The sequence below is a fragment of the Moschus berezovskii genome, chromosome 18 (genome assembly GCF_049115385.1).
Source record: "Moschus berezovskii isolate FMDL1 chromosome 18, NW_MosBer_1.0, whole genome shotgun sequence".
Taxonomy (NCBI): Eukaryota; Metazoa; Chordata; class Mammalia; order Artiodactyla; family Moschidae; genus Moschus; species Moschus berezovskii.
This window is the reverse complement of record NC_142477.1, coordinates 37217074-37229652: the sequence shown is the minus strand read 5'-3', so window position 1 is coordinate 37229652 and position 12579 is coordinate 37217074. Positions and strand designations below refer to the sequence as shown.

Here is a 12579-nt window from a genome sequence, read left to right as displayed (position 1 = left end):
CTTCTCCGATGGTGAACATAAATCTGAACTTTTTCCTCTTATAAATGACTTAATATTTTTGCTTGACTTCCCGAAAAATTCTTTATCTTCAAAGTTTAGTGATTTTTTTCTAGAAGAAATGTTAATCATTCTGGATCAAATTTTCCTGCTGTGTCCTTTCATTATGTGTATGGAACCCTTCTTTTTGCCCAGGAAAGTTTCTTTGAATTATATCTTAAAATATAAATACAGTTTTTTCTTCTCATTGTTGTACTAAGGTGAGGTGGCATTGGGAGTAGTTTGTCTTGTGTTAGGAAATCAATAATGGGGTATATTGTCTATAGCATATTTCATTTATAATAAAACCAATTAAAAGTCAACTAGATTTTTATCATCATAGACTAGCGGTTCCAAACAATGTCAGATATCAAATACTCTTATGTGCTCACAAACAGTACCTTGTCCATCTTAGTACAACACTTGTTAACTTTTTTAAGAACTGTGATTACACTTTCTTTAAAGTTTTTAACTTTCCTTAGTCTGTCTTCTACATGTATTATTTTCTCTAATTTTTTGGTGTTCTTTACTTCCATTTCATGTTTGCTTTTTTCCATTGGTGGCACTAATGGCAAAGAACCCACCTGCCAATGCAGGAGACCCAAGAGATGCAGGTTCCATCTCTGGGTTGGGAAGATCCCCTGGAGGAGGTCCCGGCAGCCCACTCCAGTATTCTTGCCTGGAGAATCCTGTGGATAGAGGAGCCTAATGGGCTACAGTCCATGGGGCTGCAAAGAGTCAAACATGACTGAGCGGCCAACACACATATCCTGCATATGCTTAATTGCTTCTTCCTAGGATTAATTCTCCTTTTGCTTCTCCCAGTTCCTTCTCTCTTCTGCCTTGTTTCTGTGGTGCTATTTTAAGCTTTTCTGTGTTTTACATTAGTCTTGTCATTCTGGTTTTCAGTTCTGCCTCTTGTCTGATCATTTCTACCATGGGTTTCCACGTTCTGTTTTACAATGTTCTTTCACAGAGGGATTTGCTTCATTAACATACTTTTAAACCCATGATGGAATCTTTGGTTTTATTTTTCATCTCCCACCTGACAACATTTCTTCTTGTTGAGTATTCTTTATCTATTGATAATTTTTGTTCTTTTCTACTTTCTAAAATTAACTGATGGTTGATGGGTTTCTTAGATCAGCACTATGCTGTAGTTTCTTGAAAGAAGGGAAGGGACCCCAGCATACTTCCTGGCTTGGTAATTCAATGGTTCCTCCCTTGATGCCAGGGGACTCCACATCTCTCTCTTTTTTAATATAGAATGCTTTATAAATGTATGTGTAATCCTTGCGCAGCGTCCATGTTAATGTTCTCCGTATTGTTCCAATTCTAATATATGTGCTGCCGAAGCGAGTACTCTCCATCTCTTTTAACTACAGCCACTCTGTGTGGCCACACTCCTCTGCCTTTCCAGACTACACCGGGTCTAGAAAAACATGAAGCCAGCCTTGCACTTGCCAGTTCCTTTGCCTCCTATTTGCTGGCAGATTCCAGGGTCCACCACTGCAGAAGGACTTTTCACACTTTCTGTACTTTATCTGGCAAACTTCCTCCCAAACATAACTTTTGCTTTATTTCAGCTCTGCTCAAGGGAGCTTCTTTTCAACATCAGTACTTCAGAGTGACCCTTCTGTATTGGAGGTGGGGGGAGGGCACTTTTCTGGGAATTGTTTGAGATCTGCTGCCACTGCTGCTGCTACTAAGTCGCGTCAGTCATGTCCAAGTCTGTGCGACCCCATAGATGGCAGCCCAACAGGCTCTGCTGTCCCTGGGATTCTCCAGGTAAGAATACTGGAGTGGGTTGCCATTTCCTTCTCCAGTGCATGAATGTGAAAAGTGAAAGTGAAGTCGCTCAGTCGTGTCTGACTACCAGGCTCCTCCGTCCATGGGATTCTCCAGGCAAGAGTACTGGAGTGGGTTGCCATTGCCTTCTCTGCTGCTGCCACTTGGCCTCCTCAAAATTCCTTGCCCAACCTCCATGTTGCTCCACGTGAGTCTGCCTGCTATCACTGATATATGACAGCACTTAACTGATACTTTAAGTTGATTGATTTTCTTTCTGGTCTCCTAGTTTTGCAGAGAATGGATATTTCTGGTGCTTGTTTTCAATTTTCTTTGTCTCTGTCTATGGCATTGAGAAGGAAAAGAAGAAAATTCTGATGGAGGCAGTGGCCATGTTAGATTTGTCACAAATGCTTTTAATGTGTGCCTTGATTTATTTTTCTACCCAGATGAAGTCAGAAATGAACTGACCTATGAAGTGATAGAAGCAATCTTTCATCACCCTTCAGTCAGCTTTAAACCTTCTTATGTGATGTTCTGCTCTGAAGATTTATGTTAAATTTTCCTGTAACTGTTTTGTTAAACACTTCCAGATATGCCCAATGAGTGGTTCCATTGCTTTCAATGATTTTATAATTGAAGCTCAAGGATTTAGTTGGTTTTTAGAATTTTTGGGGGCTGGACATAATTTGGACAATAACAACCATCATTAGACTCCCACTTTACTGTTTAAACTTTGAGTTGATTATAAAATGACCATTTGAGAGTTATGGGACAGAGAAGGTTGAATTTCATATGAAGATGTGAAAACCAGAGTGAAAATATATTGTCTCTGGTTTCAGTATGTTCCCTTGCAGAGAAAAGCCATGTGTGAATGTAATATAGATGCACTTTTATATTTCCAATTCTAGTCATTTCATTTATTTGCCATCTGGTTTTTTAGTGTTTCTAAAAATAACTCTACATCTATTTTTTTAAAAGCAGTCATCATTTTTTTTTCAGGAAAAGTAATTTTTTTTCTGTCATTTTGATTCCCACTTTATCTTCTTGAGGCATTGAAAATTGTGTGTGTAAGTAATAAGAAGTTTGTAAAATGCAAAAAACTGCACACATAGAAATTGTTTTATTTGAGTCTTTGATTTCTATCTGCCTTTATGTTTCATCTGTAGATCCATCTTTAGGCATATGAATGGGCATGGCTTATTTTTATACTGTATCCTTTATTCTCAGCACATTGAAAATGCAAGCCTGGCTCTAAATTAAGCAAAATCATACATCTCAATGGACATAAGTTTGGGTAAACTCCGGGAGTTAGTGATGGACAGGGAGGCCTGGTGTATTGCAGTCCATGGGATCATAAATAGTCAGACATGACTGAGTGACTGAACAACTGAATTGATACATCTGTATGTGGTTCAAGTTGACTCAGAGGCAGATGGATCAACATGGCAGCCTTATAGCTTCTCTTTTACTTGATTGCACTTTTTAAAAACAGCATAGAACTGTGTGGTGCTTTTTCTTCCTTCCAGATGTTTCTGGGTTTTTCTTTCACAAAGTATACTATGGTCTGATTGTGTTCCCCCAAAACTCACACACTGTAAACCTGATGCCCAAGGTGATGGTATTAGGCATCACAATGAACTCTCATAAATTGAATTAGTGCCCTCAGAGAAGAGACCCCACAGAACTTCCTAACCCATTCTGCTATGAGAGGACACAACCAGAACTCAGTGACCTGTAAGAGGGCCCTCACCTGGTCCTGGAACTCCAGCCTCCAAAACTGTGAGAAATATTTCTAAGATACTTAGTCTGTTTGGGGCTTCTCAAGTGGCGCAGTGGCAGAATCTGCCTGCCAGTGCAGGAGATGCAAGAGACCTGGGTTCAATCCTTGGGTTGGGAAGACCCTCTGGAGGAGGAAATGGCAACCTACTCCAATATTCTTGCCTGGGAAATCCCATGGACAGAGGACCCTGGCGGGCTACAGTCCATGGGGTCACAAAGAGTCAGACATGTCTAAGCAACTGAACACGAGCAGTCTGTTGTATTTTGTTATAGCAGCTCAAATGCATTAAGGCAAGGCCATTAGTTTAAACCTGTAACATGGAAATCAATAAGAATGTGATGCTTTATGTTTATTCCTCTTTCTAAAATGCAGTCTCAAAACCAAGATCATTTGAAGTCAGGAAGATTTTCCTTTTCATTCGTCTCTCTACTACTGAATTCCTCTTAATCTTTCAGTGAAAATATTTTTTAAACTGGTATTTAAAGTGAATTAGGTATATTAAGTTGCTTTCAGTTAGTAACCCTAGGCCCTAAAAAGAAAACTAACATAAAGTGTGTTGGTCTTTTTTAAATGAAAAGTGTTCACATTTTTAGTAGCAAGGTCATGCTGCTCAAAGTTCAATCTATTTATTGTACATAATTTCACCTACTTACAATGAATAACATGAGAGATTGCTGCAGCCATTAGAAGTGATGAACATTTCTCTGTGCTATATGACTTCCTTATCTTTGGTTAATGGCAGTGTTGTCCTTGGGTCATTTTGTCAGGCCACAGAAGGCCACGGGTGCCTCCATGCTGGGCTCTTTACTGTGTCCATATATGAGGAAGGTGCTGCTGGTCGTTACTGTAAACCTGGGGCATAGGCTTTTATACCTTATTCTATGCACTGAGAAAGTCTCATAAAAATTTAAAGCAGTTTGAAGATGCAAGCAGATAAACGGATACTCATAGGAATAAAGGCCAAGAATAACCTACATATCAGGAATTCCCCAGTGGTCCAGTGGCTAAGACTCTGTGCTTCCAGTTCAGGGGCCTGAGGTCCAGTCCCTGGTCAGGGAACTAGATCCCGCATGGCACAACTAAGAGTTCTCATGCTGAAACTAAAGATCTCACATGCCGCAATGAAGATTGAAGATCCTGAGTGCTGTAACTAAGACCAAGGACAGCCAAAACACATCCACACACATGTGCACACACACACAATGAGCTTCCCTGATGGCTCAGATGGTAAAGAATCTCCTTTCAATATGAAAGACCCAGTTTCAATTGCTGGGAAGGAAAGATTCCCTGGAGAAGGAAATGGCCTGGAGAATTCCATGGACAGAGGAGCCTGATGAGCTACAGTCCATGTGGTTGCAAAGAGTCGGACAGAACTGAGCGAGTAACATTTACACTTTCAAAAAAAATTTAAAAAAAAGAACCTACATACCCCTTAGAATAGCAGCAAATGAAATGTGAAGTCCAGTGGCATGAATGTGAAGCCCCAGTCCCCAGTGCTCAATAGTTAACATAAATGTGGATTCATATCTGCCTCTTTCAGGTGTGTATTTCTTCACCTTCAGCATGATGAAGCATGAGGATGTTGAGGAAGTGTATGTATACCTCATGCACAATGGCAACACGGTCTTCAGCATGTACAGGTAAGCGGTCTTTCCTATTGTAGGTATCCATGCTGCCATTGTTTGCTCAAAGGATGGCCAATGTCAGGACGTGAATAGGATTCAACAGAGACCAGCACAAACTTTGTTGTCATCCAGAGCTCCCATATACCAGTATATGGTCAGATTATCATTACTCTTTGTGGGGCAGTGAATCTGATAAACTTGAGCATATGCAGGTTGATAAGAGGTCTTGAGCTAATTACTAGCAATGCTCATCATAACTAATTATTTGCATGCTTTTCTTAACTCTTTCTTTCTTTCCTTCTCTCTCAGTCTTTCCTTCTCCTTCCCTACTCTCCGCTCCCGTTGCCTAGAGTTTAGCTCTCTTGATGGCCTTCTCTATCATCCCTGGAGCTGGCAGATTAAGAGTTGGAAACCAGTCTCCCTCTTTAGGCTGTGCTGCAACTCTGACATTTATCTTAGCAACCTGGCCCTAAGGCTCCTTGGAAAAAAGTCCATATAAAAAAGAAAAAATGTACTTTGCTCTGATGTAAGCTTAAGATGTAGAGCAGAGTCAGAGAGCCAACACCTTTCCCATAATTACATAAATGGGTGTTGAGAAACTGTGAAAAAACTTTGTGTTTGCTATCTTTTTTTTTTTCGATGATTTGTGGAGATTGTCATTTTTTTTTCTTTTGGAACCTGGCCTCTAGTAAGATGGTGTATTTGAAAAGCCAAAAGAGAAAAGATGAGTTAGATAGATGAAACTGCTACAGCAAAGAGATCTAGAAGATTGTGGCTTGAACATATTAGAATTCTATTTTTCTTGGCTGGTTTCAGGTTGGGGAAGGATGGAGTAGAAAGAGAGGAGGGGGATGTGTAGAAGTTGCGTGGAGGATTGCTCCAACCGGTTTCTGAGGGATGTGGGCTGGTAAAAGCTTTTGTGCCATCTGTAAAACTGACTCCCAAAATTTCACTGGTCATTACCATTGCCACAGTCAGAAGGTGGAAAGAACAACAAGCTTGTAGAACATTTTTTGCATCAGACATTCTACCCCAAGTCACCACATTTTCCCAAATGGTTTTCTCTAACATGACAGGAATCTCCAGCTTTGAAGCCCACAATATCTATTTCCTCATTGTTCCATCCCTGACCATGAACTGATGCAAGATGTTTTAGTTTGGGTTAGGGCAGCACACTTCTTTACATACAAATTCTAGAGTTAGTTAAGGTGGATTGAACTGCTCTAGCATTGACCCAAGGGCTTGAACATGATAGAAATTCCTTTTCTTTTCATGCCACAATCTTCAAGCTTCAACAAAAGGTTTCCAAGTTCATTCTGGTCATTGTCATTAGCATTCCACACAGTCATAATGAGGAAAGATCAAGAGGGATTGTTTGTGGGAGTTTTACTGGCCAGTTCTATAAGTGGCACATGTAATTTCTGCTCACATGTCATTTAGAGAATCTAATCCAGATTATACCTAAATGTATGGGACTCTGGGAGAGAAGGGGGATAGATTTTGGTTAAGAGCTGACTGTTCTCTTCAAAGACTAAGTAGTTGGTGCTTTTTCTTTTTCCTTCTAGCTATGAAACAAAGGGGAAATCAGATACATCCAGCAACCATGCAGTGCTGAAGCTGGCCAAAGGGGATGAGGTGTGGCTGAGAATGGGCAATGGTGCTCTTCATGGGGACCACCAGCGCTTCTCTACCTTTGCAGGCTTCCTGCTCTTTGAAACTAAGTAAAACTATGAATAGACCAGCTCCACTTTGGGGAAGACTTATACCTGAGATAGTATTGTCATGATCCAAGGGATTTTAGAGTTGATGGCTCTACATGTTGTATTTAAAAACATTTTTATTGGTTACATTGCTAATCACAGTACAGATACATCAATAATGTGGGATGACTCAGGGGCTCAGAAGAATAAACCACAAAATAGTCTTCCCAAAAGACCTTGACTAATACACCCAGCAACCTTTATTGCTCTTTTCTAGGCACCTAAAAGAGAATTCCCCTCTTCATATAGGTTAGACATGATTGTTCCCATCAGAAAAGTCATTTGCAAAGAGTTTTGGCTGCTCTAATAACAGCCTTCAGGAACCCTTAAGGTTTGGAGCATTTCAGAGAATTGGGTGCAATGATTATGATGGGGACAAGAAAAGAATAGGGGGCACTTGCTTGGATCAAGGTACCAGAAATATTTGTAAAGTGTATACTGGGGAGTAACACTTTGATCCAGTGGGTCAATATTCATGAATAAAGTAGATATTTTTTAGTAATTCCAGATAGCTTTTAGATAGTAGAAGTATTCACAATGCTCACAAATAATTGACTCCTTTTTAATAAGGATACTGCTATAATTAAATCTTGACTTCTAATGGCTTGTATTTTTGGAATAGAATTTTCCTATGATCCAAAACTGTTCTTATCGGGTCTAGATTTTCGGATGGACTCTTTTTCCATTGCATTTCTTACATTACGATAGAGCTCTGTTGACTCTGACCTGCAGTGAGTGTAGGTTCATATTGTGCAAATGTAATCACCTACTTTTCTGTCAGCTTAGAAATTAGCCTAATATTCTTTACACACACTGGCATGGAGTATTTAAGGAACTGTAAACTCAGTCATATGCAGTCAAACTGATGTGTACAAAATATAAGGGCATTTCACTTAGCAGACATATAATACAATTGCTTAAGCTTTTTTAAAAATAGAAAATTATATGGGAATTACCTGGTGGTCCAGTGGTTAGGACTCAGTGCTTTCATTGCCAGGCCTGGGTTCAATCCCTGATCAGGGAACTAAGATCCCACAAGCTGCATAGTGGGGCCAAGAATTTTTAAAAAGCTGTATATTTCCAAAAGTTATATGACTTCTTTGTTTACCATATTTAATCAATTTTCACAGAGCAGCTGTGCAGCTAGACTTTTGTCTATTCCTCCCCCAAAATCAATTCTCAAAGGATTAAATTTGCCACGAAAACTATACTCATGAGAATGTGCCATAAGTTCTGATGATAGAACCCCAAATGAGTGAACTTTAAGCAAATAATTATTGGAATATGAATTTACCTTGATGTTGAATCATATTTAAAATGTGTTACAGAGATTTCCATCTAAGAAATATTACATAATGAATTCCCTTAGAAGTAACAATCTCTTAAATTTATTTTCTTTTACAATTTGAATATTCACAAAGGCTTTTTAACTGTAAGCTTACTTTTATTTGATTACCCCCTATAGATGGAAGTGGAAATAATGAATGAGAGCTACCCTGTTAACTAATTTAATGTGTTCCACATTCATGTCAGTCTTTGACTCTTTCCTTTTGATCTTCAAATATTTTGAAATTCTTCCTGAATCCATATGCAGTGTTATTTTAAAGTGAAATGGATATTAGCTCTAAGGTGCTTGACTGTAATGTCTTTGTGATTTTGTGTGTATTTTCCCTCTCCCACCCCACCCTGGTATGGGGTCATGGGGTTGAAGTTTATTTTTTAAAAATTTCGAAACTTTCCTTGAAGTGCATTGCCAATAGATAATTGAATGTTGCATGTTTCCCAGAAGGACTTTATATCTAAAAAGCATGCATTACTAATAAAGTGATTTAGAGTAAGATATTGACCTGGCTTTAAATAAAATTGAGGTGAGAAAAATGTAATAAGCATTACATGGAAATAAACCAACTTTTGTTAAATGTACTATTTTAGAATGTTTTTAATTAAGTTGAATAATCATGTAATTATAAGTCACTATGGTTTTATCGGAGGAGTGTGTAATTTCTCGGTTCTGTCTCAATGCAGCAAAGATTTGAAATGGCAGACCAGTGTTACGGCTTGGTTACAGCTCAGTTTTATTTGGCAAGCAAAGGAAAATACATCCATAAGGCATGAGGGCAGGCCAACCCAAAAGAAGAGAGAGGCTCCATTTTGGCTCCTTTTTTTGTTTTTTCTCCTCCCCCTGAGCCTGCCCTATGTAAATTAGGCTAGCCAGGAGGGCTTTGTTTCACCTGAGGTTCTCACTCAGGTCCTAAGATTTTATTTTGTTGCCTTTTCGTGGGTTTTTCCTTGCTTTGTCTTTTAGCCACCACCATTTTGGATTCCCTTCTCCTATTCTAACTACATAACATTTCTCCCTCAAGAGATGGGAGGCCCAATTCTTGGGAATAGAGGCATCGAGGTCTCTCTTGGTACTTCCTGCTGAGCTGGGATGGCAAGGGGCATTGGGTTTCCCCCTCTTGCTAGTCTCATCTAAGGGTGAGTGATATTTCCTGTGGTCGGGTAAAATTTTATATATACTTGTTGAACTGTCACTGCATGTTGTAACTTGTTGACCTGGGCAGAGACAAAATAGGTTAGACAGTTGATAATACATGGAGCAATCATAAGCAGCATCAATATGGTGATAACAGGGATTAGTAGGGACATTAGCCACCACCAAATTCCCCCTTGCCAAGTGAAGGATTCCCCAAAGTGAGATTGTAGCCACCCCGAGAACTCTCCAGCTCATTCTTTGAGATCCTGTGGATCTGAATGTTTTCCTTGAGGACCATGAGACTTTCTTTAATTTAGCTGCAGGTATTTACCACAGTTGCACTCATCTCACACGCTAGTAAAGTCATGCTCAAAAGTCTCCAAGCCAGGCTTCAGCAATATGTGAACCGTGAACTCCCAGATGTTCAAGCAGGTTTTAGAAAAGGCAGAGACACCAGAGATCAAATTGCCAACATCTGCTGGATCATGGAGAAAGCAGGAGAGTTCCAGAAAAACATCTATTTCTGCTTCATTGACTATGCCAAAGCCTTTGACTGTGTGGATCACAATAAACTGTGGAACATTCTGAAAGAGATGGGAATCCCAGACCACCTGACCTGCCTCTTGAGAAACCTGTATGCAGGTCAGGAAGCAATAGTTAGAACTGGACATGGAACAACAGACTGGTTCCAAATAGGAAAAGGAGTACGTCAAGGCTGTATATTGTCACCTTGCTTATTTAACTTATATGCAGAGTACATCATGAGGAATGCTGGGCTGGAAGAAGCACAAGCTGGAATCAAGATTGCTGGGAGAAATATCAATAACCTCAGATATGCAGATGACACTACCCTTATGGAAGAAAGTGAAGAGGAACTCAAAAGCCTCTTGACGAAAGTGAAAGAGGAGAGTGAAAAGGTTGGCTTGAAGCTCAACATTCAGAAAACAAAGATCATGGCATCTGGTCCCATCACTTCATGGGAAATAGATGGAAAAACAGTGGAAACAGTGTCAGACTTTATTTTTTGGGGCTCCAAAATCACTGCAGATGCTGATTTCAGCCAGGAAATTAAAAGATGCTTACTCCTTGGAAGAAAAGTTATGACCAACCTTGATAGTATATTAAAAAGCAGAGACATTACTTTGCCAACAAAGGTCCGTCTAGTCAAGGCTATGGTTTTTCCCGTGGTCATGTATGGTTGTGAGAGTTGGACTGTGAAGAAAGCTGATCGCCGAAGAATTGATGCTTTTGAACTGTGGTGCTGGAGAAGACTCTTGAGAGTCCCTTGGACTGCAAGGAGATCCAACCAGTCCATTCTAAAGGAGATCAATCCTGGGTGTTCATTGGAAGGACTGATGCTAAAGCTGAAACTGCAATACTTTGGCCACCTCATGCGACGAGTTGACTCACTGGAAAAGACTCTGATGCTAGGAAAGGTTGGGGGCAGGAGAGAAGGGGACGACAGAGAACGAGATGGCTGGATGGCATCACCGACTCTGTGGACATGAGTTTGAGTGAACTCCGGGAGTTGGTGATGGACAGGGAGGCCTGGCGTGCTGTGATTCATGGGGTCGCGGAGAGTCGGACACGACTGAGCGACTGAACTGACCTGAACTGAACTGATTTACCCAGAAACAGGACGTCTCATTCAAGATGCCTCAAGTCCCTCCTTGTTCAGGGATCAGGAGATCTGTCTCCTCTCTATTTTGGAGTACAACGCCTGCCAAGCTGTGTTAGCTCCTTAGAGCTATCCTAAGAAATCTTATCCCCAGAAACTTAATTTTGGGGGTGTTCATTAGAATGGCACTCATTTGTAGTCCTGAATAGGTATCTGAAATCTCCCAGGGGCTCACAGGTGTATTGACTGTGCTGTTATGTTTTCTTCCATGGCTTGACTCATGAGTAGTGAATCCAGGAGTCTTGCCCTGGTACCTTGACTGCTGTGGGGATAGAAAGTACTAAAGGGTAGGGGCCCTTCCATGTGAGCTGGAGTTGAGCCTTTGGGGACCCATCTTTCCGGACATTAATTAGGACTTGAGTCCCTGGAGCATATAGTGGTGACTCCTTAGAATCTTCTGGGTCCTGGTTCACACCCCACAAGGGTATATCCTGTTGGAACTGCCCAGTGGCCACGGTATAAGACTGGAGGGTCTGAGCCTCTGGATCTAGGAAGAGGTCATTGACATAAACAAAAGGTCTCCCATATAGCATCTCATAAGGACTAAGACCAACCCGTTCCTTAGAGGCAACACGTGTGTGGAGGACAGCTATTGGTAAAGCCTCCTTCCATCTGAGGGAGGTCTCCTGGGTTACCGTTTTTCTTGCTGATTTTAAGAATTGGTTGGTTCTTTCTACTTTTCCTGAAGACTGAGGCCTCCAGGCACAATGGAGGCAATAAATAATGCCAATGCTTTAGAGGCCCCTTGGGTGACCTTAGAAGTAAATGATGCCCACTGTCACTTTGTAATGACCTGGGTGGACCAAATCTCAGAATGATTTCATGGAGCAATATTTTTACCACCTCCTCAGCCTTCTCAGTCCAGGTGGGAAAACCTTCAATCCGTCCTGTGAATGTATATATCATGACCAGTAGGTATTTATACCCTTGAGAAACTGGCATCTGGGTGAAGCCCATCTGCTAGTCCTCTTCTGAGTAGGCTCCACACTGTTGGATGGGCTGGGCCTGCTGGAGTTTTTGAGCTTCTTGGGGGTTGTTTAATTGGCAAGTGGGACAAGAGGAGACTGCTTGCCTTGTAGTTGTTTGGAGGCCTGTTCCTCTGAAAGACCTTTCTAGTAATCTTTGGAGGGCCTTCTCCCCTAAACAAGTGGTGGCACGTAAGGAGCTAACCAACTTTCCACTAGAGGGCCCCAGGCAGAAAAAGGAGTCCCTCCTTTTAGAACCAGCCCATATATTCCTCTCGAAAGCCCTCACTCTTAGCTTTAAGAGTCTCACCTTCAGTATATGAAGGAGTTTCTGGCAAATTAGTCTGTGGAACTAAGGTGGCAATGCTTACTAATTTGTTGTTCTGTAACGCTGCTCTCTTAGCTGCCTAATCAGCTGCTTGGTTCCCTCATGCCACTTCTGTGCTCCCTTCATGCTGTCCTTTACAG

At 40.9% G+C, this 12579-nt stretch overlaps 1 protein-coding gene and 1 non-coding gene across 4 annotated transcripts in view; one reads left to right on the top strand and one right to left on the bottom strand.

The window, feature by feature from the left end:
- C1QTNF3 (C1q and TNF related 3) overlaps window positions 1-9018 on the top strand; it is a 33429-nt gene extending 24411 nt beyond the window's left edge. The window contains exons 5-6 of one of the 3 annotated variants that reach the window (XM_055422203.2): window positions 5148-5247; window positions 6798-9018. In XM_055422203.2, coding sequence (XP_055278178.1) covers window positions 5148-5247; window positions 6798-6957 — 260 coding nt within the window. In that variant the 3' untranslated portion in view covers window positions 6958-9018. The remainder of the gene's footprint in view (window positions 1-5147; window positions 5248-6797) is intronic. The other 2 variants (XM_055422202.2, XM_055422204.2) reach the window with 2 other exon arrangements.
- LOC129553456 (U6 spliceosomal RNA) lies at window positions 1293-1399 on the bottom strand. Its single transcript, XR_008685478.2, has one exon. It is a non-coding gene; the product is annotated as a U6 spliceosomal RNA (small nuclear RNA).
- Window positions 9019-12579: the final 3561 nt, after the last annotated feature.